We start from the raw sequence: 24,980 nt of genomic DNA, 5'->3' as shown, positions 1-24,980 counted from the left end.
CCTGCTGACTTCCTTGCACATCTGTCCGTAGTTAAAAATGCCACCTTCTCTTATCCAGGAGTTTCTTGGGGCTCAGGGGGTACAACTTCTTGCTCTTAGACATGTGCCAAGATCATGAAATTGAATTTGTTGTTGTAGTTCTCACTGATGTGGAGGTACTTGGGTATGCAGAAGGGCTGATTATGGGTTGTGGTCTAGTCTAATAGTGTCCTGAGGATCTTGAAACATCACCTAGTTTTATGGGATCTGTGGGGTATGCTCTAGAAAGCACTCGCCGCCTTTCAGAACAGCACCAATGCGTGTGAATTTACTTGGCCTCAAAGGATTTCCAAACCAACTTTTTCTGTGCATTTGGTGGTTCTGAGAATGACCCAATGAGGGAGAAGTTAGAATATAACTGTATTTTGCCACTTCCCAGCAAATTCACGTGACAAACGTAACACAGGAGAAAAGTGCTGAAACAGTGTTTTAATTAAAGATCGTCAGTGAACAAACAGTTATGAACTTCAGTTTTCTCATTTCCTTTGTTTTTTTAATAGGGTGGAAAGAAGACTTACAGTGGACCATGCGGGGGCCGTGATTGCAGCGCTGGATGCAAATGTCTTCCAGAGAAGGGTGCGCGGGTAAGTTTGTTTTCAGTAATACAACTAGTCCTTGTGTCTCTTATCAATCTCTATAAATAAATAAATAAAGTCTAAGTTAATATATGTAGTTCTGAATCTAATGACCTCATGAAACAAGAGAAATGATGAAGACCAGCTGCATTTCAAATGTCCCTGGCCAAGATTTCCGAAGCTGTTCTAAAGGTTTACAAATCACTGGCTTTGCAATGAGTCCTCAATGCAATCTCATTTCTTTATGCGATGTGAGCCCTAGTTCAACACAAGTCAGATGGTGTTTAAGTAGATTACAACAATTAAAAAGGGAAATCAAAGTCCTGTGAGCTTCCAGTTCAGATTTTGCCCAGTTCTTTCTGTAATAGTTTCTGTTTGTTTGTGAAAGTGTTTTTGACTTTAGTTTGTGAAGGAACAATAACTGAATGAATCTAAGCATTTCCCTCTGAGAAAGTCTTTTGTTCAGCTAAAGCCTCTCTCTGTGAAGTCTTCATTTAAAGCAACCAAATGTTTAAGCAATTTTTTTGTAAAAAACCCTTTAAGTTCTTTTGATGGTATGAAAAGGTTATACATGCAGCTGGATATTTCCTGCCTTGGGGTAATGCAGAGCTTCTGGCTTCACTCTGCCTTCAGTTACAATGGTGGGGTTTTTTGTCCAGGCAGCATCTACTCAGTATTTTCTCTTAAAGTCTCTAAAGGGTTTTAGCATGTGTCAAAATTAATCATAGAGCTTTTGCTTATGAAGATGAGAGGAGGAAAGAGCCACATTGTAGGTACTTGAAGAGTTAACTTGAAAGGGCTTGAGAAGAAGGGAAATATGCTAGTTGTCTAGTTTAATAAAGCAGTTATTCTTGCTGATATCATATTAAAAAGTAATCTTTGAGGAAAACCAGGAGAAATTAAGTCTCATTTAAACACTAGCAATCCTGATTTTTTTTTCCCTGTGTGTTTTGATGTCACAGCACAGGTAAATTCAAGGCATAGCTTGCTAGGACTGAACTTAGCAAAATGGTGCTATTTAGAAATGATCATCAGCATGGGCTTAAATTGCAGACAGACTTGAGCGTGAATTCTTAATTGATAACTGATGATGTGTTTGCTCTGGAAGTATAAAAATTCTTTCAAGTCATTGTGTGGCAGGGGGGAAATGTGTCCAAACAGAGAAGCAGAAGCACTTTTCAAGGAAGTTCTCAACATAACCTAGAATATGAGCTAAAGCCAATTGCTCAACACCTTTTGAGATTAAATGTGGTAAGGGACAGACCTGGTTTGGTTCTGGAATACAATATCCGGTAAAAGCTTTGACCTTTAGATAGCAGTGAGCATCATTCTTCTGTCTCTTTACATTCCTGGGGTTCAACTTGATTGTTTGAACTGGTCACAACACTGTTGACCTTGCAGTTTGAGCTCTTGGCATCTCTTTTGTTAAGATGTCACAAAGATTTTAGGCTGTTTTCATTGCTGACCTGAGAACTGATTTGGCTTTTAGCTTGTTTCTTACGTGACCTGTATCAGTAGGCATTTTCAGTCCTTCAGACACATGTCCCATCCTACTGAGACCTGTCCGTGGAGTAAACTCTCCGCTAGAAGCGGTAATCTTTCCTTTTTACAACACTGCTTCCATCAAGGCATACTGAGCCCTGCTGACACCTTCTTGGACATCTGCAGGCAGCTACTGGAGTCCTGCCATGCCAGAGGATAAGGAGGTGACTGGCTGAACCGGGAAAGAGGATGGGGTGATTATGTATCCTACAGCACAGCTTGTTTCTTGGAGACAACTGTACAGCTTGAGGCTAATTCCTTGGCTTCCTGCCTAGCTTCTCCTCCATTGCAAAACCTTTAAGTTCAGAACTGGCAAATGGGAGATGGGACTTTGCCAATGCCCCGAATCCATACTTTGTTTAAAAAAATGTTTCAGCTGTCAATTTTGCACAATTAACCAGATCAGAATAAAGCGAAGCTTTCTTTTTCAAAGAAATAAATAGCTAAAAAGCACAAGAAAAATTACAATAAGCTGACAGCTCAATGAAAAGAATATAGGCAATGTCCTTAGATGTCCTCCTTCCTGGATGCACTTCTGATCAGATCAAGCTGTGATGAACTTGTTTCTGAGCAGATGCGGTAAATAATTTATTTAGGCAATAAAAATATCAAAAATGCCTAAGACCCACTGTCTGATTGGTGAAAGATACTTCTAAAAATGGGATGTAGGTATGTAGAACCCACACTGGTTTTGCTATAGACTGTTAGTGCATGTACAAGATATAAAAGAAAGAAAAAAAAGTAGCATAAAAAAAAGTATAACCTCCTTATTTTTAAGACAGAGCTTGGTATAAGCCTGATCTCTCTAAAGTCAGATCTTTACGGAATAGGTTCGGATCCTTTTTAGAAGGAAGGGTTGGTACAGCATTTGTCTAGCAGTCACTTAGGGAGCTCTTCTAACAGAGTGGTAAGGCACACCTCCTACAAGAGCAAAATAAGTTAATAAAAAGCCTGGCTCCATGTAATTCAGTGCAAAACTTCTTGGCCACGTTGCAGCCATTCTCCCCTCTTTATCAATTCTTATCTTGTGAAGATTCATGGTGAACTGTCCAGTGATATGTGCAGAAGTCCAGGTCTCACTGGGGAAATGTTACCTTCACTGAAAGGTCTCAGGTGGGATCTTTCCTGGAGGTTTTCTCAGATGTCAAATTAAAAAGATTAAACCGAGTTTGTGGCTCTTACTACCTAAGTGCACAAAAAGTTACCTAGTTAAGCTTGTATGTCATATGACAATTTAAAGGTAAATGTAATAGCAGGAGAATCCTACTGAGCTGATTTTGGCCAGTTATAAATCTAGGAGTTTTGCCCTAAACTAGTACAACAAGGCAATTTTAAACGGAAGTCTGTTGCGATGGTGGAGGTACCCAAATGTACCCTGGTGCGTGCAGTCTCTTTGGGAAGGGGGGCAGTCTGAACACAAATTTACTGAACCCACTTCTGCATACGAGTCTTACCTCCAACCCTTTTAGAGCGACTGATGAGTAGAAAAAACACTTTATATTAAACTATGAAGCACAAGAGGGAAGGTGGAAAAAGCAACTGTATTAAGTCATGTTGTAAATGAGGAAGTGAATGTGAATGGTGATGCTGGTCTCTCGCTAGTGAAAGGCTGGTTTCTAACATGTCTAGTGCCAGTGCAGGTGAGGATCTGAGCTAGAACATTTCTGGGACTGTCAGAAGAAACTGTTGGCTTCATAAAATTGGTTTTCACTCCCCTTTCTCACTGTTTGATCCACGTTTTCTGGGAAGGGGCAGTGCCCTGTGAAATGTCCAGGCTGCACTGGTGGCTTTCTAATGACCTGCAGACGAGTCAGCAGTAACCAGGAGGGCAGTTTCTGTATTTGCAGTTTCAGGAAGCGCTGCAGAGCAGCCAGCCTGCACCATTTCATCTCTGCAGCTCATTTTGCATTTGTTTATGATAGTGTTGGCTTTTTTGTTTTCATATACTGTCATCTACTTTCAAACACTCACAAAGATAAACCAGCAGGCACAGTCCTTATTGCATGTCTACCTTCTCCTGGTGCTTGTGCACTTATCTTGGAATTTGTAACAATTTGAGGGTTTGTTTTAAACTTTTCTCAGTGTGTGCTGGAGCTTTTCAGCTGATACCAATCTTTTTTCATTCTAAGTCCTGTCCTTGCTTCTCTCACCAAAAAAAGAATTTAAAAGAAAAAAAAAAATAGAAATTGTTTCCAAGGCTCCACAACTTAGCAGAGACTATGTTCGAGCCGGCTTTTACAGCTTAGAATTGCTGTACATTGGGAGAACTTGACGTTATCAATTATATTTCATTTTTTTCTTACGGTATGTGACATGTCAGATAATGTAAATATTTCTTAGGCATCACGTGTTCTTTAAAGCCCATTATAATATGATGACATTATCAATTAGAAAACTATTAATGGCAGTATAGAACCTCTTTCCTGTGTCAGGAAAAAGCCACACAGAAGCTATTTCTAGCAACAGGTGTGGTTGGAAAAGGCTGTATCTGCAAAACGAGACAGTAGGTCCTGAGGCGGTCAATTTATACTAAAGGAAGTCTGGTCCCGTGAAGTGAAGGACCACTGGGAAGGGCACCGGGGTGCCATGGAGCCCATCTCCTGACCTAGCCCCACTCAAAAGAGAATCCTGCCAAGACTACACTGCAGTGTGAAGTAAAGTACAAGGCGTTGAGTAAGATTGAGAGATTTTGCTCAAAAATGCAGTTGCTGTCTGATTAATGGCCCACAGATACATGAGATTCCACAGGTTTTCTCTGAAGTTAAAATGATGGCAATAAACGTAGTGCGAGTTTTTCTTGTTTTGGATAGAACTGCCATAGATCAAACAAGCTAGAAAAGATAGAGAGGTACCCAACATCCCTGCACTGATCAGCGTAACCTGAGGTCAGAACTTTGGATGATTTAATCTAATTGTTATCTAGCATAAACTAATGTCGCACTGGCAGGAGATCTTAGATTAACTTCTGTCTGGAACTAATCCCCTCAACTTAATACTGGGTGTACAAAGTGCCTGTCTTGCGATAATTAGTTGAAGATTGGTTGACGTTTCTTTGCTATGAAATTGTAATAATTACAACACGTATTTTTTAATAATGTTTGCTGAATTCTGCTTTGGTTGGTTAAACACTCTAATTGGAACAGTTTAGGGATTTCCTGATGAAACAATTGCTTTGAAAGCATCAACTCAACAAAATGGATTTTTATTATGGAAGTGTTTAACACAAACATTTGCTGGAAACAAAATTCTGCTAAGCTATTGGTTCAAACTTCTCTCTGTTTCTATGTCGCTTTCTATTACCTGGCTTGACAAGCACTGTAGGATGTAGTGATGCAATATCAGTGGCTTGCGAGCTGACCCACCATACCAATGAAAATCAAACCAGACTGTGAGATGTTGGCATTTCCTTCAAACTGACAGTGCCGAGATACGAGCGGTTCTGAATGCTGTCGTAGTGTACTAACCGTGGATAATCAGCCTGGTAGAGGTAATACTGGCATCGTTGTATAGTCGTTTTTATAAAGCTCTTTTCACATCCAAGAGAAGGAGGGATTATGGCATTATAGTAGATCTCCAGAAATGTTGACCATTTAACAGTGGTCATAATCACTAGTTCTTCTAATACGTTTCAGCTTGGTCAAGCAAGACAGTGCATAATACTGCTAAATGCATGTACAGGGACGTGGAATCTCTTCTCTAGGGTGAGCTCAGAAAAGGATGTTAGATAATTCAGGCAGGATCAAAATGTTGCTTAATTCTAGAGTGAGTTCTAGAATTCTGTGGAGCCATACTTCCTGGCTTTCTCCTACACCCAAAGATTTCTCTCCAGCATCCTTTCTCCTAGAATAAATACAACTGATTATTTTTCCCTCTTGCAGAAGAACACAAAAATTTGGACTAGACTACAGGTATGTTTTGCCATGATTTATAATTTCCCCTCTAGGCTTCTTCAAGTGTTTTCATAGGTTCTTCCTTTCCACTTGCATTGTAGGCATCGCCCAGCCCAGCTACTGAGCTGTGGTCCTTGAAAATAACTGGTTAGAATTCTTGTCTCAGAATCTCTGTACCTCAGATCTGATAGACATGCTGGGCTTCAGTACTTCTACCTCTTTGGCTTTCACAATTACACTCTTCAATTTTTCTTTTTATTCATTCACTGTCTTAATACAAGGAGTTGTTTTCCTTTTCTCTCCCTCTGCCATCACCTGTACGTCCCACCAGACCTGTACAAATGTCCTTACAAATGTCGCACTGTCATCTTAGATACAACAGTGCCACAAGTCAAGGTCCTGCTTTTAGCTGACTCCTTGTTTGCCTCCTGTTCTCTTTGCTATTGTCAACACCAGCATCGTTTCAGTCAGTCAGGTGTCTTAGATGCCATCCTTGACTTGTCTCTTCCTGCAGGGTTATGACCGATTTCCAACATTCTCTACAACATCTCTAACTACATTTCCTTCCAGTCCACACATCAACAATTCACATCACTTTCTTCTTGCTACAGCAGAAGCAGCTCTGCTCTCCTTTCTGACCAGTGTCTGGAAATACTGCTCATAAACTATTGTCCTGACCTGCTTTTCTGTCTTTTCACCTCTTTATGTCTTTTTATTGTCTTTGGGTCTTGGACTTTCGTGTGTGTCTGCCTCACGTAAGAGACTTCATCTGCCTGTCCAATTTCTCTCCCTTCCTCGCCCTTCTCTCTATACTGGCTGATGGGCGGTATCTTAGGTTGAGCTCTAAGGTGGACTGACTGCAGCGTAGCAGGCTGCTGGCTACCAAGGCTGCATCTGAGCACCAACGATCAGCCAGCAGCCAGACCCTTCTTCCCCAAATGCCAATGGAAGAGCTATACTTTGTTTGAAATTATTTTGATAGTTGCAGTTTTGACACCATTGCAGTGCTTTCACCCTTAATAAATACTGGCCATGGAATATATGTAAATGATGTTTAATTCTTGTTCAAATCCCTTTCCGTTTAAACAAATGAAATGCCATCATTTGATTTGGAAAGAGGATTATCTCTAACATTGAAAAATACGGACCATCTGTTCATTGTCATTAAGAAGTTTTGGCAATATTTTGAGAGAAAATGAGGTAATAGTTAAGTCAAACAACTTATATGCCAGCTGCTTTTTTAACAACTGCCAACTTTTTTTTTTTAAGTAATAAAACTAGCAGTGCCAAATGCAGCATTAAGCAATTATTGTACATGTCCTTCTGACCCAACCTAAATATACTGAGCCTAGAGCCTAACCCTGTAATGAGAACCACACCATACGTTAACTGAAACATCATCAGTGCAACAGACCTCATTGCATTTGAAAGCGTCCTTTATGCAGTGGGTATCAAGATCAAACCCGTTCATATGCACAGTCTTACCTCATCTCTCATAATCTTGAGTGTATTTGTGAAGACTTCTTGAGGGGAGAGGCACCCATCTTATCTTACTTACAGACCTCATCGAATTAAGAAATGGTGAACAACTCTGTTTCGACAGGCTAACCAAGGAGTTTCCGGTAGCAAATCATGTTTCCATGATTTGTTTTTCAGTTTGGCTGAAGGGACGGGGGCACTAAATGAGGCTACATATATGTTCAAGGAAACGTACCCCATTAAGATTTCCACAGCTTTGGAAGCCAACCAGGAACTGTAGCATTGTTTGTCACCAGGGTGGCTGAGGTGACTCTGTGACCTGAAGCTGTTTCTCCATCTGCCTGCCAGGGCAGCATGTTTTGTAATTGCAGTGGGGACCTCTGTTTACTTTTGAAATCAACCAGAACGTGGGTCCTCAAACTGCGCTCCACAGAGCACATCCGGATGGCTTGGAAAAGCCCAGCAAAGGAGTATCTGTCACTGTTCAAGTATTTGTGCTTCATGTGAGTTGTAATCCAGGATTTTAAAGTCTTTACAGTGTTTTGGGAGCAAATGGAGCATTTTAAAAGCTCCTCGCTGCATCCTACAAGGAGGAGTTATGTAGTCTCACTATACCAAGTGAATGTCTTTTCTATTTCTCCTTTCTAGCCTGAAAAAAGTCTCTGGCTTTCTCAAACTGAATGTCTCAAAAGTGGGGGGTTACTGGTATGGATTTAAGCCGGGATGACTATTGAGAATCACATGGTCAGCGGGTGGCAGAGTCAGATTGCTCTGCCATGTACTGTGGTACGTCCTCCTCATCTGAAGGCATAGTAAACCATGATTTTCTCTGTTCTGATGGTGGCATCGTGAGCTGAGGTCCAGGCTTGTTATCCCGGAATTAGGTACTGTGTAATTTCTTGCTTATACATCCAGCTATGGCTACCACTGGTAATCTGGGTGAGTAAAGTACTGTTGCCCTGAAGCCAGTGCCATCACTCCCACTGACTTCATGTGTATAGACAGATGGGAAGACAGAACCAGACTAACCTCCCTCCTGCTTTGGAGCAGTGCCACAACTGGCCTTATGTTCTAGCTTTGTATCTGTGCCACTTTCTCCAAGACCCAAAATGACAAGTCGCGCTACAGATTTGATCCATATGGACAAAAGAGAGTTCAACAACAGTTTCCCAGTAGCTTCCTCTGCCTCCTAAATACTGGAGAGTAGAAACAGCTCCATATCCAATTTTTTTCTTTATAAAAATTAAGTCTTTCTTGGCTATCGAATGGAGTGTTTGATGAAGTTGTGATGTTTTACTTGCCGTATAGCTCATTAGAACACAACTAACATGGAGCCTTCAGTTTCTCTTGTTCACTTGTTTATTCACGTAGGTGAAGAGTTGTAAATGTTCTTAAAATTGGTTTCTATCAGCCACTTCACCTTGCAATCAGAAAGACAATTAAGAATTCCTATAGGAAGAGAAACTCTCTGGTCTCCTGTCCAGGACAGGAAAAGCAAACGTTGACATGAGGTTTTAGAACGTATGAATGTCTAGTTGGGCTTTTGCTTAACAAAAGCTGATGATTTTGTCTGATGATTTCTGCAATGATGTCTCGGCTAAAGAGCTGATTAATGCCCCTTTTACATCTGAGAAATGACCCAGGACTTTGCCTTTCCTCTTGAAGATGTTAACAGACAAGAAGAGGTAGCTTATATCCTGCCTTGCAATTATCCAATAGGCATTTTCTTCCATCATATTCTGTATCTTTTTTGTATAGGATTTACCTGGACTGTGTCTTAGTAGCCCTTTTCTCCAGGTCAAGTTCTCTTTAATACCTTGTTTTCTTCATACCTCTCTCCTCTCACCCCATCCCCAAACTTGCCCATCTTCTAATTAGGTGTGATTGTTTCAGAATATTCCTGGTACTAATTAATTTTTTAAGCTTCTCAGAATGAGAAGAGGTGCCCTTTGCAGAAACAGGAGTCTTTTTTAAAGAGTTTCCGATGGCAGTAAGTGAAAGGTGTGACAGAGACTTCCAGTGTGATCTCCTCAGCCTCTCGGAAACAGAACCAGTCTACGAGCAAGGCCTGGTTCTAAGAGATTTGGCTGACAGTCAGGTTAGGAGCCAATTCACGAGCCAGGAAAACAGCCGACAGCAAGGATTACTACAAAGCAAACTTAATTAGGCAACAGATAGGCAGGAAGTACGCCAGTCATGGAGCCTGCAGCCAGAGAGAGCACACAATGACTATGGTTAACCAGGCAAAACCATGTTTGTAGTGGTAAAAGAGCCTGTAGAGCCAATTAGTTGGAAGTAAAGCCAAATGCCTGGGTCCCCCAGGCTAGCTGTCAAGCCCTGTTGTCTTGGTATTTTTGGTGTGAATCCCAGCTTTTCTTGGTAAGAAATCATAGTTTTCAGAAGATAGGAAAATATTCTGACTTTTTCAGCTTCTCATGGTGACCGAGGTTGAAAAGCTGTTTAGAGAGAGTTTACTTGCTTCAGAAAAGGAAAGGACATATATATCTACAGCAAAACAAGAGTAGGAGCTGTTTGACTCTGGTATATAACGCCTCTTGTGCCTTTAATGGAAATAACCAGGTGCTCTTGGGGTTTGGAAAAGGTAAGAGATGGAGAAACAAAAACCAAGAAAGGAGGTCTGAATCGCAATGCCATGTATATGTTATTGGTGCAAAAAAGTTCATTTCAAAATTAGTTTTATTGCTTGGAATCATCTGGAGGATTCTGGAGTGTGTTATCTGATCGCTCTGTATGACAGAGTCTGTTAAGTTTAAAAGAGAAGATGAGTTCTTCAGTGGGCTGTTTTTTCCCGTGAGTAGGTGGGAATTACTCAAAGGTCATGGAAAAATGAGAGGGAACTTTGCTGATCATCTGAGAAGTGCGAAAACGGTCAGTGATTTGGAGAAATAAAACAGAAAATGTGAAAAACCTTAGTCAATGACTAAGCTTCATCAGCATTACAAAGGGTTGTTAGAATAAATGCAAACTTGGTATGTTGTATTGTAAGTAGTACAAAAATAGCTATAAAATGATGGAGCACAGAGCCCTTAAAGATGAGGGTGCAGTGGGCAGGGATGGTGCATTCTGACCTTGTCTGTAGGAGTGAGAGTGCAGCATGGCTGAGGGGAAAATGGCAGGTTCTGAAAGATCCCGCGTGAAAGACTCCCGCATTTCTTAAGAGCAGAAAGAGAGATGCTAGTAAAACAAGATAAATAGTATTAACTTTTCCCTCAACCTACTTCTGCAAAAGAGGAGGAAAAACTCAGGTGTTTGTGCGTCTCCTTATTTTAAGCTGTTCATTAGGGACATTTTAGTTGTTGCTCTCCAATAAGTCATAAATCCATTAGACAGAACAAGCATATTTTAATAACTACCTAATGTTAAGCTGGTTTTATTGGTGATGTATCTCATACTGTTTGACCTTCTGTGGAATTGTCAGCATAGAAAGCCTGGAGGGAACGTGCAAACTGCAACAATTAAGGGGTGCCTGAGTTGTACCAGGTATCTCATCCAGTTACTTTGGAAAAAGGAGCATTTTAGTAGTCTGAAAAGTAGCCTGGGTATGAATGTCCTTAATGGGTGATTTTTGAAGGATTTGGGGCAGGGGGGATGGACAGATGGACACTTTTTTTAAGAACAGCACTGTGTTGCCAAAACTAATAAACAAAAAGTCCAAGTAATTTTAAAATGTCTGGTTTTAATCCACAACAAATACAGTATAAACAATGCACAACTTTTGAAGGACTAATAAAAAGAAATCTCTGTCTCCTGAAGTTTCTTGTACTTTTTTTTTAAACGGTCAAAGAAAGCTCTGTAGTAAATTACTCTGTGTGCTGAATTCTCAGCATACGGTAAATGAATTTTTTATTATCTAGTGTTAGCATTAAGGGTGATACAATTCTGCACTGAATTTTGTCTTTTAAAGCGTTATAAAACTGTTATAAAATTGATCTCTTAGATCTGTGTTTGCATCCATACATTCTGCTGGAACAGTAGAGCAGAACTTGTTCCACCGTTTAGTTGAGCTATATCTGCTCCACCTGCTGCTGAAGCTGGACTAAGTATTAGCCTAGTGACAAATCTGCATCAACACCTAATTTATCCTGCTCTCATCTCTATTGCCAGACCAGCAACATCTGCCTGCTTGTGTGTCTGAGTGTTTCCATTTCCTGTCAGGTTCCAAAAACACGATAAAAATTTCTAAATGTGGGGGGGAAAAAAAAATAACAACTGCATCAGGCAGGATATTGTTGCCATTGCTGTTTGTTGCTGAGGGCTGCACTTAGGTGATAGGTTTTGGGGTGAAAGAACTGTAAGGTCTCAGAACATACAGGCAGAACCTGTGCTCTGCAAGGCGGAGTCACAGACTACCTGTGCGTTAGACATAATGAATACAGGTCATTGAACCAAAGAAGTGTCTTGGAGATGGGTGTCCTGTCTACCCAGAGTTGCCATATTCATAAATAAGCGTATTCAGTCAAGTGGTGTTGGTTTTGTGGTGTTTTTGTTATTATTGTTTGTACTTGAAGCCTTAACTGCTGTGGCGGCTGGTTGGGTTGATGAACGATGCATCGCTTTCAGAAGTGCAGCGGTTAGAGCTTGGATACTTGGGCAGATCCGTCCTGCAGATGGACGGCACGCTGGCTCCCCGTTATTTGGAGTGGGGCAGGCACACGTCCCTGCAGCCTCTCCTCCGCTTCTCAGGGCGTGCTTCTCAGGAACCTGTTCATTGGAAACACTGCTCGGGATTGTTACGCATACACAGTGAGGACTGCTTACCCTGTCGACAATAATCACACTGTGAACAGACGGAATGTAAATCGGGATATTCTTATACAAGAAATATAGGTAATGGGTGTTTTCTAGCAAATTTTTAAACAGGTTTTATTTGTTCTTTTTGATACTTTATTTCCTTGATGCTCCTGGCTGTGTTGGCCATTCTGAATACCTACATGATGCTGTTGTGGCATTTCTTTCATTATGATGACTAATGACTGAGGATCCCAGCTGAGATGGGGGACGTCCTGCAGTGCAGGGCGCTTACAAACACGCAGTAGGAGATGGTGCTCCAAAGTGCTTTCACTTTGCAAGACATACTTCTGTTATATGTCTTCTCAAGTTTAAGTGAAGAAATCTGTTACTTACTCAAATGTATTTTCAGGAAAGATGGTGACTTAATAGAAAATCCTTTGAAATAAAATACTAAAAAGGTGGCACTTGGGTATTCCCTAATAAGAGACCTCTGAAAATAGTTAATGAAGTCTTCTAGCATATATTTTTCTCTCCAGACATAGAAACATGTGGAAGAGAAGACAACAGAAGAGGTTGTTCTTGTCTCATTATAATTAGGGCGTGTCTTCCTAAGAGTACAAAATGTTTTTGGAGGATATTAACCTTTGGAATATATCCTTAGCCCAGCCTGTCTCACAGCAAATGCAAAATAAATAAATAAAGTCTGCATGCAAAATCGAGGCAGCAGGTGGTCATTCCCTGTATCACTCCAGCTGCACTTGAGCTGTAAATCCAAAAGCATTACAAAACTAGCAACAGGACACCCAGTGGTTCCTTGCAGGCTTGGATCAGTGTTCCTGGGACATTAAAGGAAATTTTTCTAAGATTTAATGTTTTCTCTTGAAACAATAAATGACATAAGTGTTATCTGCAGACTTTTTCCAGAGCAGTGAAGTAATTAAACTTCAGTTGTTTTTCTAACATCAGGACTAAAACCTGAACTAATCTATTTTAACCATTCCTTTCTTTATCAGCTTGAACGTGCGTTAACTCCTGAGAACACTTGGGGGAATAATACTTCTTACGGTGGCTTTGGTTGTGCGCTGGGTGACAGAAAGCAGTCAGGGTTTCCTTCACAGTGCTAATGTAGCTGCATTATTCTCTTGCTCGAGCATGTGTGAGATGTTACTACAGTTAGATCTCTTTAGATTTATTTCATTTGATGGGACAGCATCTGCTATAAGCAGTGCCTTGGCTCTGTTGCATCTTTTGTTGATACTGGTAGTATGAACTCCTCAGTCTATGCTGGAGGAGAAAACTAGGTTCCATTGGTGTTACCGAGGGATTTCGCATCAGCTGTAAAGACGCCAGGATTTTCATTTTCAAACCTTTAAAGAAAATTATTTTCAGGCTTCTAAGAATGTCTGCTCAACCAGCCATTCATGTGGGTCCTTTTACGGGAATTTTGCATATTGTGAAGCGGTTTCAAGAGAGATATCTCCCGATGTATTTTTCTGCTCTCTTGTTTGATAGAAGCTGTATGAATGCAACCTAGTGTTGGCAGGACATTATAGCTGAAGGCAGTGCATTTCTGCCAACCTCAGTTCCTTTGGAAAATGAAGAGTTAATTTGTTTTGCAAATTATACTGAATTGTGACTCGGGGTAGGTGAGGCATTTCACAATGTCCGTCATACTGCACCGAGTTCCAGTACAGGGCACTCCCCTTGGAGGAGATTTCGGGAACAGCTCTGTGAGCTGGCTGCTAGGAACACACACAGGTTCCTGGTGATGAACTTTCGATCAGCTCCATTACTTCAAGGAGTGAAGATTTTCTCTGCAGCAGATGGACAGACTGGAATGGGCAGGGATGAGGCAGGAGGATTGAGGGGTTTGCTGTCTCGCTTTATCACAGCGTGATTTGCCATGGAGCGAAAAGCAAGCTCTGTGTCTCATGGGTGGTGAAGCTTGAATGGTCCTTCCCTCTTGTGCAATAGGCTGCTTTGAAACCTCCAGCGATGTGATCTTTTCCAGACCTCCTCTTTGAGCAGCACAATTCTGCCGTGTTCCCAGGCAGTGCCCCATCAGAAACGTTTAAAAGAGGTTTCCTTGCCCTTGCAAAATGGGTTTGGGGTTTTTATTGTTATTTCATAAAGTGTCTTAATGACTTCTGAGCGATCATGGTGCTTGTCGTGTCCATTTCAATGATTTTTCAATGTTTAAAGACCTGCGGAGGGAAATGCAGTTTACACAGGGCCTTAAATTTTTTCTTTTCTTCCATCTTACACTCCTTCAGTAAATGCATCTCTTGGCACAAGGGAAATTGAAGTGGGAGTGTATTTCATTTTAAAAAATAACATCCTTGTTAAATAATCGTGCACTTAATTAAGTTTCCTCTGTTTTAACTGGACATAGAAACAAATAACTGTGACAAACAAAAATAAAGATTCTTGAGGAATACTGACTTACCTCTGATAAGAACCATCTGGTATATGCATAATTAATTTTTTTCACTTATGCTCAGTGTTTGGTTCACATTTCCCCTTTGTACTTTGGGATTACTTATGAGTAAAGCTTAATACATTCTTAAAAATTGACTTGTAGCCTAAAGCCCTGTTTGTAGGATTTTTTCAACCACTTTTTTGCTATGCATTAGAAAGCATATGGTACAACTGGCTTCTGTCTAGTAAGTACGTGAGCACAGACGGGTATCGTAGTTCCCGATTTGATAATTGTGAAGGTACTGAAAAGAAAACAGTGACCAGTTCCCACACTGTTAATAGTACAGCTGCAGTTACTATCTTGGTAGCCAACTATGTTAATAGGGGTCACATTCAGTGCTTCAGACTATGGCCATAAAATTCTTAGAAGATCTGGCAAAAGTTACCTTGGAGAAGTCGTTTAATGTTTCTGTGACTGTTTCCATTTCCGTTTATTGCTGGTCTCAGCTGTTTGTCCTGGGGCTGTCTGGATTGTCTTCAGAAGCGTGGGTCAGAGACAACCCAAGGCAGCAGTGCGTGTCTTGGCACACCTGGGATAAGGTCATTGTGGATACGGTAGCTCACGAGTCCCATCAGTGCTCATTTAATGCAATTCATGTCTCTTAGACATGGCCTCAACTTCTACTTCCGACACTGGTTATGCTGTGTAACTTCAAGGAATGTGGAGTTTGATGGACCAGGCTAGAAACTTGGACCTGGTCCTTCCAAGTTGCATTGGAGTGAGCATGGTATTTTCCTCTGATGTACACCCAAACTTATCTAAAGCCTGTCTAAAGCCAGATTTGTGCATCTGCCTGCCTGGATGCCAGCTTCAGCCTGGTGGATGCATCTTCAGCTTGTGTGCGGGCTTCAACTTGGAGTCAGGTCTACACTCAAAATACAGCGTTGATCTCTGTTTGCCACTTGAAATGGCAGAGCAGATGGATGGAGTTTAGCTCAGAGAAGAGCCTGGTCCTGTTTGAGGATGGAAATTCTGTTAATAAAAAAGGATCTGTGGTTCCTGATCGGTTTCTAATTTATGTTTCTGGGCTGACTTTAGAAACTAAGTTGAATCCTGGGCATGCACAGTGAAAAAGTGGCCTTTTGAATGGCAAATGACCATCCCCTGGAGGCTGACTAGCTCTGTTCAAGATACGTGTCAGTGTAAATTATTTACTTTCTGCCTGTCCTACTTGTTGCTTCTTAAAATAATCCTCTGGGATATTAAATGTAAGTTGATTCACTTCAAGAAAGACTTTAAATTATTTCTCACATACTTATTTTACATGTGGAAATGTTCATCTGAGAATAGATGTAAAGTAAACTGTGAACAGGAGAGTTATGAGACTTTTATGCTTCCATGGAATTCATAGCTGCTTTTCCATCCCCTCAGCAGATCAGCAACAGAAATATCCTCTGTAAAGACACTACCTCTCTCCAGTGCTGGACTGGTTAAGGAGCACTGTGGCCAGTGTGGTCTTACTATATTACTGTCTCTAGCATATGAAAAAGCTCTGACAGAATTACTGTGTTTTCATCCTGTCTCAAATCATAAAACCACACAAAAATGGTCTGATTTTATAGAAGATAAATAAAATTAATACAAGAGATGGGAGAGGAAATGTATTGCTGGTCATGTTTCAGTGGTCTCTTTCTGAAGAAGAATAATAAAGGAATGAGAAATTCCTTCTGGGAGGAAAGAGTACATTTTTAATGCCTCAGAATTTTTGGCTGCTCTTGGTCCCATCTGAATTGTCTTTAGCAAATAGTTGTTGTGACTTTAGGCTGAGATTTTTCAGAACCCTCTAAGAAGGGTTGAGAGATTGAATAGAATTGAGTTCCTTCTTCCCAGTAGTAATGGAATTTGGATTTCTTAGTATCATTGGTCTGCTGCTGACCTGGTGTGTGAGATGTAGCTCTTCCATTTCTTCTGACAGAACAGTGACCAGGAAGTGCCCAATGTGCCAGTCGTCTTCAGGTAGCTGGAAGGACTCCTCACTTCCTGCATTCCGATGGGATCTCTCACTTGACTGCCCCTGCCAATTCAGCATGTGCTTCTGCAGTCACTCTCCCTCTTCCCATGGAGTCTTTTCTTTTTATTTCCTTCCCTACAGCACTGAGGACAATACACTCTATGGCCACCCCTCGTACAAAGAGAGGAGCTGGTTCAGCTAGGTAGAGCTGAGTCCATCCTGGTAGCTGAACACAGCCAGGTTGCGCAGGGGAAGCTTTCCCGCTGCTGGTATTAACCTATCTTGCTCTCTAACTTAGGTACTAAAATGAGAGTTCTCAGAAGAGCTGCAGGGAGACGTTCAAGCTTGCACCATAAATACAAAGAGCAGGAGGCAGTGGGAAAAGGAAGGTAAAGCAGCCTTAACATCTTTAGCCAATCACTTGTGTCATCTCTAGCATTAGCTGTCATTGTCAGCTCCAGTAGTACCTGAAGACGCAGAAATGCGAACAAAAGCTGAGAGCAATCAGGACATTGCAGGATTAGTCTTCAGGACAAGCTTTTCTTCAGGCAGTTAGTGAATGTGTTTGAAGTTGTTACATTTTTAGCAACCTGACTTGCAGGTTCTCGTTTGAAGTGGCTGGAGAGCCAGTCCTTCCACAAGCGGAGTATTGCGAGTCTGGTAGCATCTGTTTTGTCTGGGCATAGATGAGGCACAACAGCATCTTCTCTTGGTGTCCGTCACTAATTTTTAACTGGGGTAATCTTCCTCTTTGCCAGTGGAAAGGAGCATGTCGCACAGGAAACCCCTCTCAAGAGCCTGCAGGAAAAGGCACTGTCAGGTGAGACAGTTGCAAAATTGGACCTTATCCACATGCGCTCTTCAGAGTAAATCCTTCCTCTGCTCCTATACATTACGTTATTGGTGCGATACATCTGCAAATGTTTATTGTCAAGGAGAGTTTGTACTAACACTGTGTCATGCAACTAATCTGTTTACGTTAGAAATAGGGAACTAACTAATGGAGTTAGCTCCATTTTGCTCCAGATGCCAGTGTCTCATTAAATGTTTATATGTGGACTGGACTGTTTACTTTGCATCTCCCAGTATGGTTGTACTGGGAAGATCCAGAACACCTGGGGTTTAGTGAGGTCTTATGGAAAGTTTGATCCAACTTTCGAAATTGAAGATTAAGAGCTCACTGAATTACTGAGTACGTGACAGGAGAGTTTTAAATGGAGAACTATCAGTTCTGGAGGTACGTTTCTGAATTGTGATGAACAGAATATTGGTGAATACTGGATCTTGATTTCACTCTGGTTCTGCTGCATTACAGCACTTCTCAGACAGGGAGAAATACCAGAGAAATACTGGAGTTTCCCCTGGTTTAGCCTTATTGGAGATCTGTTCTTCACATGAGTGAAAACCAGTTGCTAGCATTAAGTCGTCACTTCAGTGATGCTCTTCTAGATTTATGTACAGAAAGGAGGTGAACGGGGTCCTGGACCACAGTGTAACAGACATGCTGGCTCTGTAAAGCATCCTTTTCTTCTTTGAAGAAAGGCTGTAGATCTGGCCTTCCTTTCCATCTTTAGGTGTTAACTGTCCAGAAGTTACCTGCTGTCCAGAAGTTACCTGCTGTCCAGAAGTAGACGCTAGTGCGAGAACGGTTCACAGACTGGGCAGAAAGCAGAAGAAAGCCTGAACTGATTTTGCAGCGGATAATCCAGTTCCCTGCTGTTGAAACACTGCTTACCTGTGTTTAGCAGTTGTATCACTTGAGGAAACATGAAAACCTTAATGTTCCTTAAACTACAGAAGCGTGAGTGAAAAGCTGCTCTGATCTGTAGAACAACAGCTATAGCTATTCAAAGTGAAAGCTAATTATGTGTCATCTTGTAGGGTTGTGCGTTACATCAGAGAGGCTGGGGAGCCCTAGCTTGGAGCCATCACCAGCGGGTTTTACTCTGCTCTTTAATCTCGCTCAGTCTGTGCAGCACTGGAAGCGTTGCTGCTGTCCAGTCATTCCGCAAATCTAGCGAGAGCTTGCCTGATCAGCACTCATCTCCAACGAACGTCTGCTCACTTCACCAGGAGAAGTGAACATAAAGGAACGTTAACTATTTCTCTTGAGCGCAGTGGCGTGGGGTCTTCAGCAGCTTCAAAGAGAAGTGGCCTCTGAACAAATTTACACACGCATCTAAGATCTAATGCCCTTTGCTTGCTTCTGAGTGCCGCTGCATGTCAGCGACTCCCTACCCTAATTCTTTCTAAGTACAACTAGTTATTCAAGTTACAAACTTTGGAGGTTTTCCAAAACCATAGCAAGCACCACGGCTTGTCAGAACTAGTAGGTTTTACTCGTTTTTGCTAAACATACAGCATTTGAGCTGATTTTAGCTTTCCAGAGTTACTGTTTTAACCACTGTATTTCGAGAGTTGCTGTATTCTTGCAAGATGAACAACTAATGAAATGTAGTTATGACTAATAATGTCCTTTGCTTTTTTCGTCTGAGTCTTTCTGAGCTAGTGCTTCCTATGTTTAAATTAATATCCAAATATTTTGTATAGGTTTTGGAGATAAACAAAACATACAGTTCTAGGTAATCTTGAAGTCTGCGTTGTCCCTGGATTTGTTTGGATAGGATTTTACAGTTGTACGTGCTGTATAAAATTTGCATTCCAGTCTAAAGAAAAAGTATATTTACAGATTGTGAGCTTAGTTTAATTTTTATGGTTCTTGCCATGCAATGCAGTGTAAAAATATCAGAATCTCCCAATACTTTGGTTGAAACCTCACCAGAAAATTTAACTGTGGAAGGGATTTTGTTTAAATCCGTTACTTTTTACTTACTTATCACTTGATTACTTTTTTTGTTGAACTTTCATACTACAAGTACTGCAGAGATTTCTTATACTGTCTCTGTAAAAAGATCAAATTATTCTAATGAATTAGAAATATGTCCTGTAACAGCTACATTAATGTGGGAGGTAAAACACTGTTTTCAGAATTAGAAGACACCATCCAAATGGTTCATATTTTAAAAGAAGCATTTGTGCAAAACCTCTAGTTTCTTTGGTCTGATGCTTGTTTTTGATATTTATAGTACAGCAGGACCTGGGGCCTCAGTTACACATCACGATCAGATGTGCTTTGTATAAACACCAAAAGAAGCCCTGCACCAAAGATCTTTTCTTTTAAGCATTAAATTTATGGATTTTTGGAAAGAAGCACACAGCTAGGATAAAAACGTGGAACTGTCCCAAACTGTAGCTGCACACAAGGGCAATCTGGATTTTCATCCATCTGCTTTCAACTGTGGAGCGTTTGGACTTAGTGTTCAGTGCAGACCTAATAGGGATGTTTAAAGACCCACTCAATGATCAACAATCTAATTAAAATACAATGATCTCCAGTATACACACAAGCAATGTTGCAGGATAAGACACTCAAGGAATACGAGCCAGAGGAGGCTGAGAGTGCATTGGTGCAGTCTGATTCAGGCGAGCATGTAAGTTTAAGTGGCCTTTCCCCTGGACCTGACTGTAGCTTGCAGTGGTGTGGAGCATCATGCAGCTGTCCATACGTGACCAGGTGAGCGTGCTTTTAGGGCATGCAGGCTCTCAGCAGAGTTCAGGAGCCATAAAAACACCACAAGAAGCTGCGGAATGTCCTATATATAGTCATCAGAGCCCAGATCAAGTTTCAGCATTCTTTTATTTAATTGAAAGGAAGATAGATCACTAATTTGGCCCTTATTGGATGGCTGAGTGTGTGTAGATCATGTAATTGAGATACACGTGGTCAGTGGTGCAAGAAATCTTCGAGACAGTATTGTCTCTCCCAGCACTGGCTGAGGGATCAGAGATCTGATCTCTCTTGCTTTCATGGAAGGCTGCTGGACTTGGAGATACTGAGAAAAAGCAGCCTTTGAAGCTGCTGCTGTTTGGAAAAGGATACGTGTGTCACATCGCTTCAGAGGGGAGGGAAAGAATATGGTGTAATGGTTAGTTGTTTCTTTAAAAAAATACAATGTCAGCTATTAACACTATAGTGGCAGAGTGATAGAAAAAAACTGCTATCAAACTAAGGAATACTGATTTGATACTGCTAAGTCACGGTCTGAAGAACAGAAGCCCCAGATTTCTTCCTACTTGCTGTTGCATCCAGGAACACAAGGACAAGGAAAATGTAAGACAACATTTCTGCTGATGCTGATTCAGCCAAGCAAAGATAGCTGTGCTGGCAAGAGCGGTGGCAGTGAAGGAGTGATGCATACTGGACCTGATTCTTCTGCCTCTGACGTTAGGGTTGTATTTCCTGAAGTAATTTGTACTGCTGTTGGTGAGAAGACGCTGGAGTCTTCATGTGGTCTAAAACTCCATAGAAGTGAATGTTTATTCAGGGATCCAGATCCAGAGACAGGATTCACATTTTAGCAGCTCTTGCTGGCTGAAAGATAGACTGTTAGAAATACCTAGGGGGATTATGAACAACCTAATCTAGTGTCTGAAGGGGGCTGGTTGTGTGTGTGTGTGGCTGAGAGCATGGTTTACTGCACACTGTGCAAATAGAGCATGGTGTGAGGCTTTAAAAAAAATACCCTATGGAGAAACATTGCTGCAGATAGCTGTGGTTTAACTGAAATGGGCGTCGCTTCAGGAGCAAGGGGAATACAAAGCCAGTTTGTAGCAGTGATCGATAGAGGGTTCTTTTTCCTCTGCTCTTTGAAAGTATGCTTTGCTTAGTTTTCTCAAACAGCAGTCTAATGATTGTTCCCTAGCTGATGACTCTAGGGAAGGGGCTTAGAATAGTTTGTGTAGCTCAACAGTGGCTGTTCTGGCTGCAAAAGGAGCACTGGCAGCAACTTCCAAAGTGTCCTGCTGAGTCTGTGCAGACCAGATCTGCTTCCAGTGCTTGTCCTCCCAGGGTTTCTGGGAGTTTGCAATTTTTTTATGAGCTGCTAGGAGGCTATTTGCAGATCTGAGGCAGTTTTGGTTTCTCTAAAATGACATGTCATCGTGTTGGCATGTAGTAACACTGCTCTTTGATGTAATAGGATGCTACTGAACCAAAGCATCGCTGCGTTGTGGTGTACTGGTCCCCACTTGGAATATTTTATGACCAGAGTTTGCTGTCTGAAACAAACCCGTAAAAGTGCCTATGCCGTGAACCTGTATCTCTCGGGCTTCAGATAATTCCTGTCATTCGCTGAGCTCCAAGTGGGTGCAAAATACAATGAGAAATGCAGTATCATCTTTCAGACCAGTATGGCTACCTCAGCGTAGCTAATAAAAGCTGGAAGGTGTAGGTGTTTGCTGTTTAAAATGAACAATGTGCATGCCAAGAGAAGGAAACCAAACAAGGCGGTAGCACGTACTGCCTGATTTCCATCACTGTACTATCCTGGCTACGGTAGTTCTTTAACTTCTGGACAGACTTAGCCAAAGCTTGCTGTTGGCAGCCATCTGTACGTTACAGCTGGGCAAAGACTCCTCTCTTCTGCCTTGTCTAGACGTCACGGTTAAGGCCTACGAGCGACTTCTGATTTTTCAAGCGAGAACCAATGTGACTTTTGTATGTATGTATGGATAAAAGGTATTTGATATCCTTGAGGGGTTTAAATATATGCTGTTACTTCTTGGGTTTATTTTTCCATTTGGATATGTAACTCTCTCACATTCTGAAAGCAATGGAAGCAATTCCAGCTTTGATTAGCAGCTGATTTAAAACAAGTACCCTCCCTTTGACTTGTTGGAATGTTTGCCTAACGGCAGGATGCGTTCCCAACCCTTAGACATTTCAGTTCTGCTTGGGCACAGTGAAGGCCATTATCTGGCTTGCACTCTCTCTGAACAGGCAACATTTTCTCATTTTAAGAGGCAAGAAGCTGCTGAGCTGCTTTGGATATCGTGGGCTGGTTACTGTCTGCCTAAAGCTCGCTAGACCTGTGTGCAGGCCAGCAGCAGTCAGGTTATCCTGCCATCATGCACAGATCGCTGAGTATCACACAGCAGCGTTTGTGATCTTCTGCAGCACTGCTTCCTTCTGTCTCTCATCAAGGCCCAATGAGCACAGACCGTGACAGGTAAAATCTTCTTCCAGACCTCAGATGCTCCCATACAAAGAGCCATGCTTAATCCCTGGCCTAGTGTGTAATTTAGTAATCTGCATGGTCATGAATTCCGGGGCTCTATGGGCAGGAAGCGCGGGGCAGTGTGGGTAGCGGGGCAGCCCTGCAGAGCCAGTTCAGTCTTTGTTGTATTGTGTAGCGAGGGATTTGGGGGACAATGAGACCTGTCCGTCAAAGATTAAGCAGACTGGAAGCGTGGTTTATACCAACAAATGAATGAAGCTTTTTGGAGTGTTAATACAGCCACGTAGTGAATGTCCAAGGACTTAAACATACAATTTATGTGATGACAGGCAACATTGGAATTAATCATTTATTCTATATGCCTTAGCCAGTGGGAATTCAAGTAGGTGAAGAGTTTATTTCCATCCTGATCTTGATCCATATGCAACACTTATTAGGAGAAATGAAAAATTCTCTACTTTTTTTCTCTCCCTGACTTTGGTTTGAAGTTATTTTTACTAATTGTAGTTTATTCTCTGACTGCCTAGTAAACCAGCCACTGACTGACTGGCGCTTCTTGTTATCAGGCACTGCAGTAAAATTTTGCCTGGACCTGCTCTGCTTAAGCCTCTAGAGATAACTGGAATCTTGCCAAATGTTGTGTTTGTAGATTTGGAGGCCCCTACTACCTTCTACTCCTCCTGCTTTGCTCTGTGTATTTCCAAGCAATGTGTAGATGAGAATACACAGACTCGTCGTCTTCCCTTTAAAGTGAATTGTTTACGTGTTTGCAAAACTGCCCTCGGCTCTGCTGTGTGACGGGTCTCTGGGAAGAGGTTTTGGTTTGAATCTGCTATCTTGAATAAGCAACTGGTTCCCATCTGAGTCTTAAATCTTGACTAGTATTATCTGTTCGAACAGATAGTTTTGTTTTTAGCAGAACCCTGTGCGAGGAAAGCCGCTCAGACCCTTCTGAAGTGCCAGGAACATGCTGGGAAGGCTATGGGAGGCAAAATGTAGGGGAAACTGCTTGCAGAGAATCTATTGTTCGCCCCTGACCCCTCACTGGACAGATCTGTGAATGGCCTACTTTCCCCGCCTGCCTTCCAACGAGAAGCATCCTTTGGGGCTGAATGACCTTAGTGGATAATGAGAACTTTTGCTGTGTTTCTCTCTTGTAAACAGAATGTTTAGCATGTGGAACATGGTCTGGTGACTAAAGTGGATATTTTTTTAAGTATTTGTGTCAATTTTCTGATTCTTTTTGTTCGTTTTGTTTTTTCCGAAAAAGGCTACTTTATTCAGTGGATGAATAGCATTAATACATGATATGGTAGTGGGGCTTAGACGTAGCTCCTTGCTGCATAGATCAGATGCTGGTTTCAGAATTACTTTGTACTAAGTACTAAAATTAGGTTGCAATAGCACCAAGAATGGATACTGGACAGGGGAAGGGACATAAGTAATGCATCAGTAAGAACAAAGGAAAAAAGATAAGATTGTCTTTTTCTGGAACATTGCTTGACTTCTGGTGATTTATAGATAGATACATTTGCTGTGTAACAGTGAAAATTAATAGAATAATTAGGTGTTCCAGTATAGTGAAAATGAGCCAAAAAAGCGATCTTAAGATCACGTCCAGAGTAGATTAGGCTATGACTTGGGTCACAGGCTAAGTTAGAGGAAAGGTTCAGGTTTTAAATTCAGCTATCTCAACATCTTACAAGCTTGTTCTCTCAGGAACTTGAGACAAATTAAGAGAAAGTCCTAAAGGCAAGATTGCATACAGGCACTTAAATCTCCTTTCAGAATACCAGCATTATGCTTGTGATCCAAATCTCTATTGTTCGTATTCTAATGATTCACTTTACAGTCTGCAGAAACAGAGAACACAATGAGGAACTATTTAATTATCGTATCAGTTACCACCTGAGAACCACAGCTATGTTTTATTCCAAACATTAAAATATATCAGTGCTATTTTAGAGTATACCAATATATAATTAGATTAATTATAATTATTGTAATTATATATAATAGAGCAACCAATATATAAATTATTACAAAATGCAGTAAGACAAAGTAATATCACTCTACCATGAACAGCTGTGCTAGTAGCTGCGACATATGCTGATATGCAAAGAATAATAAGGATTGAACAACTTTTAGGAAGATTGAAAGACAAGCCGTTAAATACGAAGATCGTTCTTAGTTGAT

General features: G+C 41.3%; 1 protein-coding gene across 1 annotated transcript in view; it reads left to right on the top strand.

The window, feature by feature from the left end:
• COL4A6 (collagen, type IV, alpha 6) overlaps window positions 1–24,980 on the top strand; it is an 87,218-nt gene that overhangs the window by 5,746 nt on the left and 56,492 nt on the right. The window contains exon 2 of the mRNA XM_010141889.1: window positions 540–623. Within this exon, the coding sequence (XP_010140191.1) occupies window positions 540–623 (84 nt within the window). The remainder of the gene's footprint in view (window positions 1–539; window positions 624–24,980) is intronic.

This window comes from Buceros rhinoceros, unplaced genomic scaffold, assembly GCF_000710305.1.
Source record: "Buceros rhinoceros silvestris isolate BGI_N320 unplaced genomic scaffold, ASM71030v1 scaffold6358, whole genome shotgun sequence".
NCBI classification, from domain to species: Eukaryota; Metazoa; Chordata; class Aves; order Bucerotiformes; family Bucerotidae; genus Buceros; species Buceros rhinoceros.
This window is presented reverse-complemented; position numbering and strand designations above follow the sequence as displayed.